The following is a 16,991-nucleotide window of genomic DNA, read 5'->3' as shown; positions in this document are numbered from 1 at the left end:
CAACTTTTTAAAATTAAAAACCGAATGATTTTTTGGTTACCCAAGTTGCATTTTTTGGGCAGTGGGTTGAGTACAAGACTTGAAATTTTCCAAGAAGTTGTGAAAATTTTAAAATTCTGGAGAAATCTAAAATCGCACTGGAGGCTCCAGAATGGTCTCAATTTTTCTGAATAAATACATACGTGTATTTTTTAATTTTTCAATCGCTTTTTCGAAAAAAAAACATGTACTCGTTCTAACCTTCCTTCGAGTTGACAAAAAAACAACCCGAACTAGTAAAATAATTTATTTTATATACATATGTCCAATACTCTACATAATAAATTTAACGATAATAAAAGAATAAATAAATATTCCACCATACCGCCCTAAAATGGGAGAACGGAAGTGAAAAAACCATGGTCAAAATTTAAACTCGAATGGTACGCCCATTTTTTTACTTTTGCACACGATAATATTACAAATATTCACACCGCAAAAAAAATGCAAATATGTCATACATATTAAATACAGTCACCAAAAAAAAGAGAGGAAAAAAGTTCAATATCAAGATATATACAAAATTCACTACACTCGGTCCTGTCAGGTACATGAAGAAACCGAAAACGTAATGATGCTTAAAATTATTAACCTTGGGAAAATGAATAATAAGAAAAATTGTACTACGCGATCGATAGCGAAATCAGCCATCGTATAATTTCAGCTACTGACGTATCTGTCGGAAACATTATCGCAGGATTTTTTAGCGCAGTCGATTATTTGTATAAGGCACCGTCCGAATTCTTCGATGATGTATTTTTTTCCATCTTCGACATTTATGTTTCGTCTTTTGACCTCTTCGGCTTGAGCGAGTAAACATTGGCAAGTGGCTTCAACGACTTGATCTTTAACGAAGCTGAAAGCATGCCTGGAACCATAAACGACAAACGTGTATTTAGAAAATGATAATTCCAATTTTTTCATCGTGAAGTTTTGACTCGAGTGATGATTTACCTCGGATTGGCGCTATTACCACTCTGGCCAACCGCATCGTTGATCTCGGCTGTTAATTTATTTTTCGTCAAGTTCTGGAATTCCACTTGGGAGTCAGATTTTTCGAAACTATTCGTAAACGAGGTAGCGAACAACATGTCGTCGACATTTTTACATCCTATACATTTGCAGTTTTCCGAACAAGGTATTTGAGCCTGTAAAATAAATCATACATAGATGAAATAGTGCAAAAAAATTACCACCATTCGCGAGTCGAGTATGTATTTCCTTACCTCGTAACATTCGCAGTAATTTTTCAAACAGCCAGATCTTTTGCAGTGGCATCCTTTGGTATGGCGACGATCACTCAAACCCACCAATCCTTTACCTATCTTTGGCCTAAACGCTTGAGGATTCCGATCTAAACACGAACGTATTGCATGCTGCCTATTCTCTTCGTGACTTATATTATTATGGCAACTAACGCAGTTGCAATTATTACAGAATTCTCCGTTGGCGAAACATTCGCAATATCTGAAATCAAGCAAAAAAAACTGGTTCAGAGAGATTTGAAATCTTCCCTATTCGATGAGCGTGAACTTCTATAAGGCGGAAACACGTGCTAGGAACATGTTAGGGCGCGCGAATACGAAATTCGTTCGCTTTCGGGAGGAAACGGAAGTTAACACGAGTACGTTGTACCCGTTGTACCTTTGACGAACCGGTTTTTGAACGGTTTCGGTCGGTCGGTCGTGCGCGCGTTAACACGTCAATAGACTAAAAACAGCTATGATTCATCCCGCTTTTTTTTTTGGCCGACGTAGTATTGTTGTTTTTGACCTTACGACGAATTTTTGAGAAAAAAATCTAATTTATTCAAAAAAAATGAAAAAAAACAAACGTAGAGGGAGGGGGAGGGGTGAACTTGACCATCATTATTCATTTTAAAATATCATTCGAAGATACATTCTCCTCTCTCCAATTTCAATAAAAATTTGTAGAGGTGGGAGAGGGGAGGGGAAGGGTATCCTAAAATTCGTCTGAGTGTCTTCGCATGGTCTTGTAACGTTTAAACATTGGCATTTTGCTGATTTTTTCCGAAAAAAGAAGGGTATTCAACAAAATCCATCAATGAAGTAGTTATTTTCGAGTTTTTTTTTCTCCAGCTGATTTTGTACTGAAAATATGAAATTTTTGGGAACAGAAATAGGATATTTTCAATCTACAATTTTGAAACCCCACAAAAAAGCAACCCAGAATTACGCCTGCTTCTGCAAAAAGAGAAAAAAACGACCTTTCCACGAATCTCAACATTACTCACAATTTAAGGCACTGAGATCTCGTACAGTTGCAGGGTTTCCTCGATCTCAGCCCATTGCCAGTTTCCAGAGGCTTCGTAGGAGATTTGGTGATAGATCTTAGATCTGGTACAGGTTCTTGAACGTCTGTTTTTCCAGGTTCGACCTTGATCTCGTCTTTAGGTTTGATAGGAGTTTGTAGCAATTCTCCTTTAATCTGAAAATACGAGGACTTGAATTAAACACGAATTTCGTTGACAGGAAAGATCCGATAATGATAATTACTTTTTCCAGCACGTCATCGGGAAGTACAACTATATTTCCAGCAGGTTTCTGCTGTTTCGACTCAGTCAATAGAGATTGCGTAGGAGTATCCTTAGATTTAGAGACAGCCGGTAACAGTAACCTTTGTCCAGGAGTTGTTTTCTGTGAAATTGATGAAAAATATTACAGTTTGAGAGATCCGAGTCGATGAAAACGAGAAGAAAAATTGACTTGGACTTACAACATTTGTAGTTAACATGGGTACAACTGTAATACCGGAAGTTCCGCTGGTACTGGAGGTTTGAACAGTAGTGGCATTTTTAACATTTAAACTGGCCGTCGTGAAATTAGACGAGGCGACTATAATAGGCGTATCTTTATCTATTTTAGTCATCGTAGGCACCAATGGAGGTATTTTAGTCTTAGCTGTGGTCACCGTTGGCATATTCGTGCTGCCTATGTTGTTCACCAGTTTAATATATTGCACCTAGACAAATTGAATAATTACAAAATGATTCGAATTCAATTTCAAAGGAAGATGCTGACGATGATTTACCTGCTTCTTTGGTGAGACGTGATTTGAGATGACGGGAGTTTGCAGATTTGATATGGTTATCATCTGACCTGTCTGTTGCTTAGGTATTAATTGCGAAGGAACCTGTCGTATGAAGATTTTTTGAGGCTGACTGGCAGTAGTAGAATTTGTTGAGACTAGAGGAGCTGGTAATATCTTTGTAGGCGTTGAAGGTTTCGTTATAACTGGTTGAATTTTCTTAAGAGCTGGAGGGACTGTTGATACACTGCTAACGACCACTTTTGGTTTGACCTGTGGCTAAAGAAGGAAGTTCGTAACGTAGATTACAAGTTACAAAAATGAATGATACGATATTCCAAGTATACTGACCTTGGTTATTGATGGTCTAATAGGGTGAAGTTTACCACCAGCAGCTATTAAACCCATTTGTTGAGCTTGAGCAAATGTAATTGACTTGACTGGACTTTGATTCGCGCAGGTATTTTGAATCAAGCACAGCGATCGTGAGTTTTGGCTCACCAATACTTTGGTAAGAAGCTGAAAAGTAAAACAGATTCGTTTCAGTCAATCCTAACACGAATACAGTAGATAAACCTGTAGTATGTAATTACATTTGGCGAAGGTTGCCCGATAGAAATAGCTGCAGGCCTTTTCAGCGAATTCGGAGCGATATTGATTGGCACAAGTTTCGAAGTATTCTGAACAGATAACGGTGCCAATGTGGGAACTTTTCTAACAACTGGACTAATATTGAATATAGACGTATTGTTGGGTTTAGAGTTTCCCACTACAACTTCCACCGTATCGGACGTAGAATCAGCGACGGTAGAATTATTATGAAGGGTTACATTTTCCATAACGTAGGTACTTTTGGAAGTATCTTTCGTATCAGCCAAAGTGATGGTATTGGTCGTTTCGATGGTGGTATTATCCGAAGACAAAGTAACATAAATATGTTCTTCGTTCACACTACTGCTATCATCACAGATGGATTCTTCATTTCGCAGCATGAACGTATTCTTTGAATCTGATTCATCGGACGTTCCGCTACATTTACTAAAATCGTTCAATTGGGTTAAGTCGGTAATCTCTTCGATACTATCGTCACTTCTGATCACTTCGATGGGTATATCACCGATATCTATTTGTTGGGTTTTGGAACTTGTATCACAGTTGTCACTTTCCGATCTGACGTTTTCGTCGAAGAATTCAGTTTCGTAAATGGTTTCTTCGGCTATATCAGTCAACATTGGTATATTTGATTCGATGTTGATTGTTTCTTCTACCGATTCTATAGTTCCTATCGAACTATCCGAAGTTTCGAATTCGATTGGTAAAGCGGAAAATGTATCGAGGTTAGGATCGCCGGAATTGATCATAATTAAATCAGATAGTCCATCCGTACTATCGACGTTTAAAGGTGCAGAACTAATTTCCATACTGCTATTTGAATCTAAAACGAATAAAATAACAATAATTAATTTACTGTTATGGTCAAATATTTGTACTTGAGTATTGATAATATACGTGGATACAACCTACATTCGAACTAGGTATATTATCGATGCATAAATTAGCATTAAAAGTTAAGTAGGAAGAGGTATAATAATTTAGGCGTTTTATAAGACAATAATTACTATTAGAATAGCTTACGTGATAATGGATTTCAAAGATATAAAGGTTTCCCGCTATAATCTACTGTTATCTATGTATGATTTTCCAATTTGGTTTAATTACACATTTTGAAAGATCTAGGAATACCTAAAGCCCTATAGCAACGTACTAGTCTCGAAATGGGTTTTAGGAATATAATCGAGCGATACTTAAAGATACCTAAATCGAAATAACTAAATACAAACCTGAATTTGGAGTTGGCATTTTTCAAAATTTGCGTTCACTGTCTCTGGCAGATATTCACAATATCATCTTGATACCAAGATCAACTACACATGATCGATTTATACAACGCGAATTTATCGTAAACAAGGAATATTACACGAATAATTGATATATTAACATGATTATAATATATTTCGACGATTTGAAAAATTAAAAAATTTGTCTATCAAAAATAAAACACAGAAACACAGCGTTAGCGCCTTTTTAGTGTTTTCGTATTTGCAGCAGAATCCATGCGTGTATTTTTTGCGATGTTTTATTTCGATTATCGACTTTTCCAGCGTGTTGGTAGGTTACCGTATTTTAGGTAGGTAATGATTTCATCCAATGAGAAGACGTAATTTTCTGAATCAACCAATCAGGTGTTCGAATATCATTAGGTACGCGCTCTGTGTACCTTATTCGGTACTAACGAGGCGATGATCGATCAAAACGACGACTTGGCGGATTTCTTATCAGTAAATTTTTTGAATGATCAAATTTTTGTCAAAAAAATTGAGTTGGTGAACTCGAAAGAAATTTTTAAATCAGTTTTTCGAATGATTTAAAAAACAAGTACTTCGTTTCCCCTACGACAGTTCACTTGATCAGTAGGCAATGTCGTTTCTCGAAGTAAGTACGAATTAATTTCACTTCTCCTGTGATAATTTCATCCATGTCTAACTCGAAATGAATCTTCCTTGTACAATTTTCAACTAAAATTCGTTTGTTATGCAGTGGAGACGTTTCAACTTCTTCGACCTGAAGAGGAAAGTCGACAATGGAAACATCGAACGAGTTCTCGGAGTAAGTTACGCCCTATTTTTCGTTCAATTTCGTTACCGTCAGAACAACCTTATTCATTCTGCGCGTTTTTCAGAACACCAGCATCACCGCTATTAGCGCAGGACACGGTACGCTGACAATTTGCGATAGCGAAGGGGTAATTCATCTGGTGAATCGTAGTTTCCAAGTGACAACATTCCAAGGGTATTTGATCGGTGTTTATCTGGCTGCTCAACCGAAATCTGTGCCTATTTTAGTTACCATAGGGGTAAGTTTCAGAGTGAATGTACTCATGTGTATAGGTTTCTTGAGACGAATGCTTATTGTATTTTAGGAAGATGAAGAAGGAAATGAACCTTTAATAAAGGTATGGGATTTAGAAAAACAAGATCGTCAAGGAAATCCGGTATGTTTGAAGAATCTTAGAGGTTCTTCGATTAGCAAGCAAGTCAAAGCTTCTGCATTATGTGTTTCGGATTCGGCTCACGTTATGGCTGTCGGATTCACGAATGGCGCTATTATTTTATTTCGAGGTAACGGATCAACTTTGGTGATTGATTCGTATTTGTTCGAAACTTATTCTCGTATTTGATTTCTAGGTAACTTGATAAGAGACAGAGCTGTAAAGCAGAGATTGATCAGAAATGGAAACGATCGTATTACCGGATTAGCTTTCAAAAGTGTTGGTAAATACTCTCATCTATTCGTCTCCACCGAAGAATCGGTTCTTCAGTACAATATTACGATTAAGGATCGAGAGGAAGAGGTAAAAATATCACTAGCTGTGTTTTATATTTTATTCTCTTGCCTATAATTATGACTAATTGGTTGATTTTTACAGGTGCTACTGGATAATTGTGGATGTTCGTTGAAATGTTCAGTTTTAGCTGATTCTACCATAGATTGCCCTTTTATGGTGGCTCGAAATGATGTAAATGTGTGATCTTTGAGACTTTGAGTTTGTTTTAAAAAAAAAATTAATCGATATTTTCATTTTAGGCAATATACTGTTATTCGGTGGACGGTAGAGGGCCTTGTTATGCCGTAGATGGTATCAAAGTATGCTTACAGTGGTTTCGAAATTATTTAATTATCGTTGCTCAGGATAATACAGATGCTAATCAATCCCCAGTTACCGTTTCTTCTACCAACAGGTATACTTATTCTGTTTATAAATGAGTTTTTCCATTGTAATTATTGTTTTTCATTCGTAAAATCTGTTTTATCGCAGCAACGAAAATGGAATCTCAGAGAAAGGTCGATACGCCATTACCGTTCTAGATATTCAAAACAAATTCATCGTGTTCTCTTCGATTCTGAAAGAAATAGTGGCTGTGTTTTCGGAATGGGGATCATTTTATATTCTTACCAAAGATCATAATTTGCACCATTTTCAAGAAAAAGATCTACAATCAAAATTAGCTTTGTTGTTTAAGAAGAACCTTTACGATGTTTCCATTCGGTAATAATTCACGTTCGGCTGATTTTATTCTCATAGTGGACTCTTTTTAATACTCTTTCATGTGTTGCAGAATCGCTAAAAATCAGCAATACGACACTGATAGTCTAACTGAGATATTTCGTCAATATGGCGATCACTTGTATTCGAAAGGAGATCATAACGGAGCCATGGATCAATATATCAAGACCATTGGTAAACTTGAACCATCTTACGTTATACGTAAAGTACGTTTGATTAATTTTTTATCCTATGATCATCGAGACATTTCGGTCCATTGATAGAAAATTCTGTTCGCAGTTTCTGGATTCTCAGCATATCGATAACTTGATCAGATATTTATCAGCTTTACATAAGCAAGGACTTGCTACCGGAGATCATACCACTTTGTTGTTGAATTGTTATACCAAATTGAACGATATCCATAAATTAAAGGAGTTCATTCTTGTAAGCATTTGCTCGCAGAAATTATTCGAAACGTTTCCGATGAAATAATTCTTTATTGTCTGTTTTCAGACCAAAGATAGAGATATCGATTTTGATATCAATATAGCGATCTCTGTATGTCGAAAGTCATCTAGCGAGGATGCTCTGATTTTGGCAGAAAAGCACGGTTTGCATTTATGGTACATTAAAATACTGCTAGAAGATCAACGTAATTATTCTGCTGCTTTGCAGTATATCGCCAAATTGGAATTCATTGAGGTAATAGCCAAATTGGTGAGAATGAACACGAGTCTTTCTTGATGTTTTAATACTGTTCTATTTTTTCTAGGCTTATGAAATGATTATGAAATTCGGCGACACGTTGATTCAACATATCCCTTCAGATTTTACGTTATTTCTGAAGAAATTATGCACTTGTTATTATCCTTCAGATACTCTATTGCTTGATCAGGTATAGTAAATAGAATCTTGACCTATCTATAAAAATTATTGCCACCTAATTCGTGTATTTTATTATAGGATGACCAAGAGACTGCTCATCAAGCAAATCCGCAAGATTTTATTCATTTATTTCTAAACCATTCTGATAAAATGGTTGAATTTTTAGAATATCTCACGCAGGTACGTCTTGGATAGCGTATTTAGAAGTTAATTTGAAAAATATGCTAATAATTACTTTTATTGTTGTATTAGTTTTCTTCCAAATGGAGTAGTTCGGTGTATAACACTCTGATCGAGCACTATCTCCATTTATGGTTCAGTTCAACGGATATCTCAGAGAAATTACTCAACGAACAAAAAATCATGGCTACGTTGCAGTCTCCTGAGATAAATTACGATAAAAATCAAGCTCTGTTGTTGTGTACGATACGTAACTTCAAAGCAGGGCTTTTATTTTTATTAGAAGAAAACAAACAGTAAGTTGAAATTTGAAAATTTTCAAAATCAATCACGTAGTTTGGATTCAGTTTCTAATTTTTGCTCCGCAGGTATAAAGAAATCCTTCGATATCAATTGAATAGCGGAAATTACCAAGATGTGCTCAGCTGTTGTCGACGGTTCGGCTACCAAGAACCATCGTTATGGGTTACCGCGTTGAGATCCGCCTCCAACGACTCATTTTTCCCTTCTGATATACTTTGTGAAATTCTCGCTGTGATAGGTAAGTCGTGAATTAACTCGTTGTGTCAAATAATCCATTTTAAAACGGAGATTTCGTTGTAGAAAAAGAACATTTACTCGCACCATTACAAGTAGTCGAAATTGTATCGAAATCTAAGAGCTTGAGCGTCGGAGACGTTAAGAATTATTTCCTCAGTGTGTTGAAAACTGAGTCCAAAGTCATCGATGAAGAAGACTCACTCATCAAAAAGTACCAAGTGGAGACTCAAAATATGAGAGAGCATATTGAAAAGATCAAGAATAGTTCGATTTTGTTTCAAGGAGCTTTTTGTAGTATGTGCAAGAGTCGTCTGGAGTTACCATCTGTGCATTTTCTTTGTCAACATTCGTTCCATCAACAGTACGTGAAATTTTTAAGGATAGGATGCTGAAATCATTCAATTTATTCGTGAATGTTTTTTTTTTGCAGTTGTTATCAAACTTATATGGATAGAGAAAACGAATGCATTGTGTGTTTACCAAATAATCAGAAAATTCTCGGAGTTATCAAGTCTCAAGTACGTTTAGAAAATACCACAAGGCCACTACAATCAATTATCTGAACACCTATTCAAATTTATCGTTGAATGTTTCAGGAACAAGGTAGAGATTTGCACGAAACATTCCATAGTCAACTGGAGAGAGCAGAGGATCCTTTTTCGTTGATTGCCGATTATATCGGACGTAATATTTTCAGTAAAGTTACTGTTGATCCTGAACTCACTAGACGTAAGCCCCTTTTATATAATTTTACTACTGATGGAGGAAAAAGGCAAATTTTTTGGGGGATGAGGTCGTTGCACGTATTGCATTCAACGTGTTATTAATTTTGTGATTTTCAGAGCTTCAAAAACCTTTCAAAGCTATGCTCAGATCAAAACCAGAACAACCCTCAATTTCAAGAGCTCCCAGAGATACTGCTGAAGAGAATAAAAATACAAGTTAGTAGCTGTTTTCATTTTACACCTTCTTTTTATTTTTCTATTAGTCTTATCTGATTTCATAAATTTTTTTACTTGCGAATTTAAAGATGAATTCAAGACTAATAAAGAAGATAAATCAAAAATGTCAACTTTGGAAGCAAATATTTCTCCTCTAAGAGAATCCCCTGTCCATATGTACGCTGGTGATAGTCTGATGGGTGCTGTGGAGAATAAATCTACTCAACCTGCTACAAGTACGAATCCTTTCGACGAATATGACGAAGAAAAGAATCCATTTTTCGGCGACGAAGAAGAGCAAGACGACGATGGATACGATAAACGGTTGAATCCGTTCGCTTGATTCGTTCTTTCGTAGAATTCTTACATCATTTATCCATTATTTATTATGTAATTTGTTATTTATTCGTCATTCGTATGAATTTATTATTTTTATACCGATTATTTTCCTATTAATTTTCGTTCCATAACGAAGAAAAAGTCACAATTGATAGAATATTTTATTGAAAAATGAAAAATATATTATTTTTTTACGCAAACGCAGTTGTTTTAAAAAATGATTTTTTTTATAATATGAATACTTATTATATCACAATTCGATAACAGTTTCGAGAGAATGAAAAACTCGTTGTTGAGATACTTCATACTGAGTAAAGATGTACCTTTTAAGCGCAGCTTAAATTAACCAGGGGTGCTCAAACTACGATGACATGGTGATCTATTACGTCCGCGCCAGATACTGCAATAAAACACCAAATTGCTTTAGAATTCAAACACCAAGAAGAAATGAATCAATTTAGAACACGACGCTTACATTCTTCTTTCAAATTTTCCAGAAAATTCTGCGATAATGGCTTTGATTGCCATTTTACGTCTCTCCAATTCCATAGTTGGAACAGGAATAGTAGATATCATGGCCGTACTATCAACATCCTCCGAAGAACTCTACAAAAAAAGCGTTTTGTTTAGAAATTGACCTAATTATTCAATATGAACATGAGAGATGAACGCTTAGTCGCTTACCATCATAAAAATCATGACTTGTGCGAATTCATTGCTATAAATGTCAACTTCGTACTCTAATTCTTTGATGAGAAAAACGATATCATCGGGATCTAAATCGACCCAATTGTTCATATTGATCGGTACTAAATCTTCTTGTGGATCCGAAAGGAACATTTGCACACCTTCATTCTGGCAGTATCTGAAGAATAGGAACTTGATGATATCAACATCAGTCAGCTGACGAGTGGCTTTTGAAAATTCAATGCAAAGCTCATCATGGAGTTGATCAGCCAAAGCTGCAATATTAGCAATTGTGTTTTTAGTATTGGTATTTTGAAACCTTGCAGAACCTACTTATATGTACAAATGAATCGTGAACTTACCGCTTAGCTTTTTCGAAGTAGAACAGAATGCAGATTTAATTTGAGTTATAATTTCGAAGTAAGATGCGATGTTGTCCTTCGACGATGCAAGATGTAACAAATCCACCATCTCATAACGCAACTATAGTACTTATTTAACCAACAGAAAATGAAAGAATTGTTACTAAAACCGTCACACTTTTGACTTTAGACCACAAATGTCAAAAACAAAATATTTATGAGTGATAACAGACAATAACACGATTTCGTTTGAAAATATGCGAACTAATGAAACTGAAATCCACAAAAAAAGCTACCGGTTCGATTCAGGGGTTCTCAAATTTTTGTGCTACCATTTCGACACCCATAGATATTTATTATTTTTCGTACGTTTCATTCAGTGCTGGTTCAATTCAAAGTTCAGCGATCACTCTCACTTTGAATTTATTCGACTCTCAATAAAAGTTAAATACGCAAAGAAAAACAATCTAAATAAATATTTATTGACCATAAGAAACAATACATCACAAACACATCGATTTACATAGTGATCACCTTTTTCTTTTTCTTAGGAGGCGAGCGTATTTTCCCACTATCTAAATCTTCATCTAACGCATCTGAAACTCGACTATTCATCGTTTTAATGGTCACTTCGTAATCCTGTTTCTTTCTTTTGCTCATTTTAGGACAATCCTTCTTTAGATGGGTAACATCGCCACATACTCTGCAGCCACCACCCTCAGGATATAATCCTCTGGGATTATCGGGACACTGTTTCGATATATGTCCTTCTTGTTTACAAATAAAACAAGTAGCGTGTTTATAGACGTCTCCTTTAATGTGGCATTCCATATGTTGATGTTCGGTAGATCCGCATTTGAAGCAGATACCGGATTCGATCATTTCGGTATCCTTTTTCTGCAGCTCGGGACATTCGGATAACATATGGCCCGAGTTACGACAATGAAAACATAGCGTACGTCGTTCTCTGGCGAGAGCTTTTTCGGCACGTCTACGTTCCATTTTCAACGTTTTATCGATTTCTTCACGAGGCACACCGGAAGCTTTGAGTTTTTTCTCAAGGGCTTTCAAACGTTCGCAATCACTCTTCTTGACGGGAAATCCGCGAAAACGTACTATACCGATTTCAGTGCCATCTTTGTAAATCGAAGGAATATCTGTGAGCGGTTTACGACGTTTGTATTCCTTATTATCCTTATTCTTTTCTTTTTTCGGCACAGACTGAGTGGCTTTTCGGTTGATCTCGAGAGGTTCTTCGGTGGCGCATTTCCAAGATATTTTCTTCACTACTTTCGGTTGTTTAGCGACGGGTTGTTCTTCGACATTGGATCGTTCTGGGTTTTTTAGCTCGTTCCAAGGGGTAGCTTTCTCCGGTATCCGACGACCACTGGGTTTATTGGTGTAACGAGTCATTTTCCTGAAAGTGATAAGACGTGGAATAGAATTACGAAGGAATATTTCACGAAATAGATTGAGAATACTTACGAAAATAGTGTGTCCGGTGTGTAGCTTCAATAAATAACTTGCCCTAAATTAAAAATGACACCATTATCGAAAATTTATGGATTATTACATTTATTACTCAAAAATTCGTCGAATTTTCGAAGAAAAACTCACGAAAACTGAAAAGAAAAATCCATGTTGTTGAGTTTTTATTTATTGGCTTTTTACTGATTCCTTTATTAGGTATTAGGCGGAGGTTATACTGACGATGTAAGATGCGGATGAAGATGTCTAGTCGCACCTGATTGGTTAGTGATAGTAAATTGACCAATCAGATGAAAGATGCGGCGATGAAAAGTAAATTTGATTTTACTTTTCATCTTCGTCCCAGGGTTGTTAAATTACCGTAATTTATTCGCTGGTAAAATACGGCGGTAAAATACGGTAAAATACGGTATTTTACCGTATTTTACCAACTTGAATATAATGAACTTATAGTGTTCAAAGTTCAAACTTCAAACCTTCAAAAGTTCAAACATATAAAATTATTGTATATTATGTAATGGGTGGAAATTTCAACAGTGGCGTAGCCAGGATTTTCTCAAGGAGGGGGCAAAACCAGATTTTTAGGCATGAAAAATCGAAATCAGGGGTAATTTTCTGAAAATCTATTGTGATGTGTGGTGATTTCATGAAAAAGAAAGCAAAATTATTGCTTGAGCGAAAATTTTTAGAAAAAATGGGTCCAAACAACGAAAAAACGTCCATTTTGGCATGTTTTCTTACAAATTTTTGCTCGCAAGGGGGGCCATGGCCCCCTTCGCCCCCCCCCTTGGCTACGCCACTGAATTTCAATAATTTTCTGCTTGAAATTTGAAAACAATATGAAACTATAAAAGGGTTAAAATTAAAAATTACATTAACAAGTTAACAACACATGAAATTGAAAAACATTGAAGTTACTGAAAATTACTAAAAAGTAAAAACTAAAAAGTGATGAAAGATGGCCAATGCCAATGGCAATGGGGAAAAATTAATTGTATAACCAATAACCATGCATGGATTAAAATTAAAATTTTAAATCATTCAACATTGTCAAAAAATAAAAAATTGACCTATTTGGTTATTTTAAATAAAATGATTGAAATAACCAAAATTTAATGATTTTGAAGTACATTTTAATGACATTTCAACATGTTTTCACGATTTGATGCAATTTTTTCTGATTTTTGACCAATTGTGAATAATTTTCTGGCAATTGTTTGGTAATTTTCAAGATATTTTCCTGTTTATATGTAGCATGTATCAATTATTATTAGCATTGATGCAAATAAATTGTGAATTTTGATGCCAATCATCTTCAGCTGTTGATTCATCCTTTCAACTTTCAAATAAAATAATGTGGCAAAAAAATGCTTTTTGGTAATTTACGGTAAAATACGGTAATAAACTTTTGGTAAAATACCGTAAAATACGGTAAAATACCGCCGTAATTTACCGACATAAATTACCTTACAACCCTGCTTCGTCCGCATCTTTCATCTTCAGTATAACCTCCGCCTTAGCCATACTAGCCTATTTTACCTACTTCTTTACCTACCAGATGATCAAAAACAACCAACCTTGCGTGTTTGTGGTCCTTGGGAAAAGCTACGTGTGGTACGTGTGTTTTCGGCGTATTCCACTACAATGCACGGGTGTTACTCATCCAAATTCTCCTTTTGTAGAGTTTAAGTTTTAGTTTTAAGGCGGATAATTTCGATAATTAGTTAATTAAAATAATCACCGTCAAATGGAATAGTTAATTCTGTCGTTCAGTCAATTGTCAACAAGCCACCACAATGATCTTGTTAGAGATCAATAATCAAATCGTCGAAGATACTCTAACTGTCAAATTTAAAAATGCATTGGCAGGGTAAGTTTTGTATAGTATTTTGTGCTACAATTAACCAAAATATTCTATCAAATTCGGGTATTCCTAACCATCGCAGAAAGACCATTTGTACGAAAAAGGGACCGCAATAATCGCTTGTGATATCACTCACACACAGAGCTTGTGAAGACAACAAACACATAAAAATTTCCATAATTAACTTTCTCAGCTTGATATCTCTGTATGTGCGTTAGTTCGAACGGAATGTTGCGATTGTTCACCTTGTCAGCGAATTCCTTTCGTAATTAATCCGTTGTAATAATGTTGGTTATCTGATTACAGGCTTAAATTCGAATTCACCGATGTATTAGTGGCAGATTTCGATGGCGTCCTGTTTCATATTTCCAGTCCTAACGCTAATAAATCAAAATTAATGGTAATTTGCTTGAATTTCCCTACTAACGAAATACGATCAAATTTTACGAGATGATTTTCCGTAGGTGAGCATCTGCCTGAAATTTTTCAAAGATTTGCAACAACACGGTACAGATCAATTATTAAAAGACATCTATGGTTCCTTAATCACCAATACTGAAGATGGTTCGTATACCCATTAATCGCTGAAACGTTCGAAAATGTAAAAAAAAAATGAGTACTTGACCGGCGTTCGTTTTTCAGGTTACAGTGTTTCTTTACTACTCGATTTAGAGAACATTCCATCCAATTGGGAAGAAATAGTGAAAAAAATAGGTTTGCTCAAGCGTAACTGTTTCGCGGCTGTTTTTAATAAATATTTCGATTTTCAAGAACGAGGCGAAGAAGGCCATCAAAGAGCTGTTATCAATTATCGTAGCGACGAAACGATGTAAGTTGTAGCTGAGTACTCGATGAATTATTACTCGTCGAGCTTTGGCGGTACGGTTGTTAATTCGCTGTTATCTATTCGATAGGTACATAGAAGCGAAATCCGATCGGGTAACTGTTGTGTTCAGTACGATTTTCAAAGATGAAGATGACATCATTATTGGAAAAGTATTTATGCAAGAATTTAAAGAAGGTCGAAGGGCGAGTCAGACAGCGCCTCAAGTGTTATTTACTCACCGAGATCCGCCTCTTGAATTATTAAATACTAATGCTAGAGTTGGTGAAAATATCGGTTATATCACCTTTAGTGAGTATTTTATTGTTTTGGGCTCATTTTTTTCATTCACCCCTAACGTCTATCTTAATTGATTTATTCGTTTTACTTTTCGCAGTTTTGTTTCCAAGACATACGAACAGGGTAGCTCGTGATAACACGATAAATTTAATCCACACGTTTCGTAATTATCTGCATTATCATATAAAATGCTCTAAAGTATATATTCATTCGAGAATGCGAGCAAAAACCTCTGAATTTTTGAAAGTTTTGAACAGAGCCCGACCAGAAGCAAAAACCACCGAAAAGAAAACTATTACGTGAGTATTCACTATTCGTCATTCCATTCTACTATTTCATTACGTTCCATTATGAATCATATTCGAAAACATCCTGTTAATAAAAATTCACTTCCGCTATAATGAGATTATTTTTCTCTGTGTTTCAGCGGTCGAACATTCGTCAGACGGGAGTAGAACTCACCATCCAAAAGTTGAACAACTTTTGAGCTTAAAAATATCCGTATAAAATGCTGCGAGTTCAATTTTTACCTATATGATATGGTTCTTCCAATATTTCGTTGTATTTTTTTTTTTATTATTAATATTGAAAATAAAAAATGTTCATATGTATATATTCATGCATATTGTTAGATAATTTATTATGAAACCTTACAATTACCAAGTTATCTATGTAAATAACGTAGACCTTATACATATTAGTAATGTAATAATGTAGCGAATTGTTGCAATTAATTATTGCTATTGTTGATACGTAATTGATATTGTTTTAATTGTTATATTTCATTTTTCACAATCTTCACACAAGCAGTGAAGCAGTATAATCGTTATATATTTGTGTTTCTATCGGAGCCTTTATGTTTGTTGAAAAATAATTTCCATCTTTAGTTGAAATTATGTAACGTCGTCGTCGTAGTCGTCGCTAAACAACGAATCGCGCTGAGTGGCAGAAACTAGAGCAAGTGCCAATGCATTTATTAAACATTTCTTTTTTAACTCGTTCGTGATTTTTTTTTTTTTACTTTGAGATTAGTCATCGATCACGGTTCTGTGAAATATAACGGTGATCGCGTTAACGTGTAATTAATTTTATTTAGAGATCTGCTACATCGGTGTTTAGAAACACATAACTTAAAGCTTTGTTAACTTTGTTATTTTTTTTTTTCGTATGTGCGATGATCAATGTTGATTTTATTATTTTCTTTCTCTTTTTTTTCCGAACAGGGATGGCAATATAAACATTAGTTACATAAATTATAATAAAGTATTTTAACAATTCGTGTTTCATTTCGTTGTATTACTAATTTTATGACTCGGTTTTATACCTTGAAATTTTATTGATCGTGGAAATTTTTCATCGAAAGCAGTAGCAGTTTGTGACTCTCTGG

At 35.3% G+C, this 16,991-nt stretch overlaps 5 protein-coding genes across 5 annotated transcripts; 2 read left to right on the top strand and 3 right to left on the bottom strand.

Moving 5' to 3' along the window:
* Positions 1–270: 270 nt before the first annotated feature.
* LOC135844124 (protein lin-54 homolog) lies at positions 271–5,190 on the bottom strand. The gene is made up of 10 exons (XM_065362243.1): positions 4,929–5,190; positions 3,681–4,522; positions 3,439–3,606; positions 3,091–3,366; positions 2,776–3,021; positions 2,556–2,696; positions 2,294–2,487; positions 1,266–1,506; positions 994–1,187; positions 271–907 (listed from the first exon to the last, which is right to left on the bottom strand). Exons 1-10 carry the CDS (start codon positions 4,945–4,947, stop codon positions 700–702), a joined length of 2,529 nt encoding a protein of 842 aa, XP_065218315.1. The 5' UTR covers positions 4,948–5,190; the 3' UTR covers positions 271–699.
* Positions 5,191–5,419: 229 nt separating this feature from the next.
* On the top strand, positions 5,420–10,280 carry Vps11 (vacuolar protein sorting 11). Its single transcript, XM_065362242.1, has 20 exons — positions 5,420–5,580; positions 5,686–5,754; positions 5,828–6,001; positions 6,068–6,266; positions 6,333–6,499; positions 6,575–6,664; positions 6,733–6,887; positions 6,965–7,195; positions 7,266–7,419; positions 7,493–7,639; positions 7,709–7,897; positions 7,968–8,090; positions 8,159–8,260; positions 8,333–8,556; positions 8,629–8,801; positions 8,864–9,161; positions 9,231–9,318; positions 9,397–9,529; positions 9,643–9,741; positions 9,831–10,280. Exons 1-20 carry the CDS (start codon positions 5,566–5,568, stop codon positions 10,082–10,084), a joined length of 3,084 nt encoding a protein of 1,027 aa, XP_065218314.1. The 5' UTR covers positions 5,420–5,565; the 3' UTR covers positions 10,085–10,280.
* On the bottom strand, positions 10,223–11,410 carry LOC135844129 (uncharacterized). The gene is made up of 4 exons (XM_065362248.1): positions 11,130–11,410; positions 10,765–11,042; positions 10,556–10,686; positions 10,223–10,480 (listed from the first exon to the last, which is right to left on the bottom strand). Exons 1-4 carry the CDS (start codon positions 11,236–11,238, stop codon positions 10,423–10,425), a joined length of 576 nt encoding a protein of 191 aa, XP_065218320.1. The 5' UTR covers positions 11,239–11,410; the 3' UTR covers positions 10,223–10,422.
* A 180-nt stretch (positions 11,411–11,590) lies between these two features.
* LOC135844128 (zinc finger CCHC domain-containing protein 9-like) lies at positions 11,591–12,773 on the bottom strand. Its single transcript, XM_065362247.1, has 2 exons — positions 12,615–12,773; positions 11,591–12,546 (listed from the first exon to the last, which is right to left on the bottom strand). Exon 2 carries the CDS (start codon positions 12,540–12,542, stop codon positions 11,649–11,651), a length of 894 nt encoding a protein of 297 aa, XP_065218319.1. The 5' UTR covers positions 12,543–12,546; positions 12,615–12,773; the 3' UTR covers positions 11,591–11,648.
* A 1,451-nt stretch (positions 12,774–14,224) lies between these two features.
* Arpc2 (Actin-related protein 2/3 complex, subunit 2) lies at positions 14,225–16,881 on the top strand. The gene is made up of 7 exons (XM_065362246.1): positions 14,225–14,487; positions 14,788–14,881; positions 14,946–15,045; positions 15,124–15,310; positions 15,396–15,616; positions 15,702–15,903; positions 16,032–16,881. The coding sequence occupies exons 1-7, from the start codon at positions 14,414–14,416 to the stop codon at positions 16,057–16,059; spliced, it is 906 nt and encodes a 301-aa protein (XP_065218318.1). The 5' UTR covers positions 14,225–14,413; the 3' UTR covers positions 16,060–16,881.
* Positions 16,882–16,991: the final 110 nt, after the last annotated feature.

Source organism: Planococcus citri, chromosome 4 (assembly GCF_950023065.1).
Source record: "Planococcus citri chromosome 4, ihPlaCitr1.1, whole genome shotgun sequence".
NCBI classification, from domain to species: Eukaryota; Metazoa; Arthropoda; class Insecta; order Hemiptera; family Pseudococcidae; genus Planococcus; species Planococcus citri.
This window is presented reverse-complemented; position numbering and strand designations above follow the sequence as displayed.

Coding starts and splice junctions, on each gene's coding strand:
- Vps11 (XM_065362242.1), top strand. Junction 7,420..7,492: donor CATCTTACGTTATACGTAAA/GTACGTTTGATT, acceptor TTCTGTTCGCAG/TTTCTGGATTCTCAGCATAT. Junction 7,640..7,708: donor AATTAAAGGAGTTCATTCTT/GTAAGCATTTGC, acceptor GTCTGTTTTCAG/ACCAAAGATAGAGATATCGA.
- LOC135844124 (XM_065362243.1), bottom strand. Junction 2,697..2,775: donor CCATGTTAACTACAAATGTT/GTAAGTCCAAGT, acceptor TCAATTTCACAG/AAAACAACTCCTGGACAAAG. Junction 2,488..2,555: donor CCGATGACGTGCTGGAAAAA/GTAATTATCATT, acceptor TCGTATTTTCAG/ATTAAAGGAGAATTGCTACA.
- LOC135844129 (XM_065362248.1), bottom strand. CDS start 11,238: ATGGTGGATTTGTTACATCTTGCATCGTCGAAGGACAACATCGCATCT. Junction 10,687..10,764: donor AAGTCATGATTTTTATGATG/GTAAGCGACTAA, acceptor CTTTTTTTGTAG/AGTTCTTCGGAGGATGTTGA. Junction 10,481..10,555: donor GGAAAATTTGAAAGAAGAAT/GTAAGCGTCGTG, acceptor GTTTTATTGCAG/TATCTGGCGCGGACGTAATA.
- Arpc2 (XM_065362246.1), top strand. CDS start 14,414: ATGATCTTGTTAGAGATCAATAATCAAATCGTCGAAGATACTCTAACT. Junction 14,488..14,787: donor TTTAAAAATGCATTGGCAGG/GTAAGTTTTGTA, acceptor ATCTGATTACAG/GCTTAAATTCGAATTCACCG. Junction 14,882..14,945: donor CTAATAAATCAAAATTAATG/GTAATTTGCTTG, acceptor GATTTTCCGTAG/GTGAGCATCTGCCTGAAATT.
- LOC135844128 (XM_065362247.1), bottom strand. CDS start 12,542: ATGACTCGTTACACCAATAAACCCAGTGGTCGTCGGATACCGGAGAAA.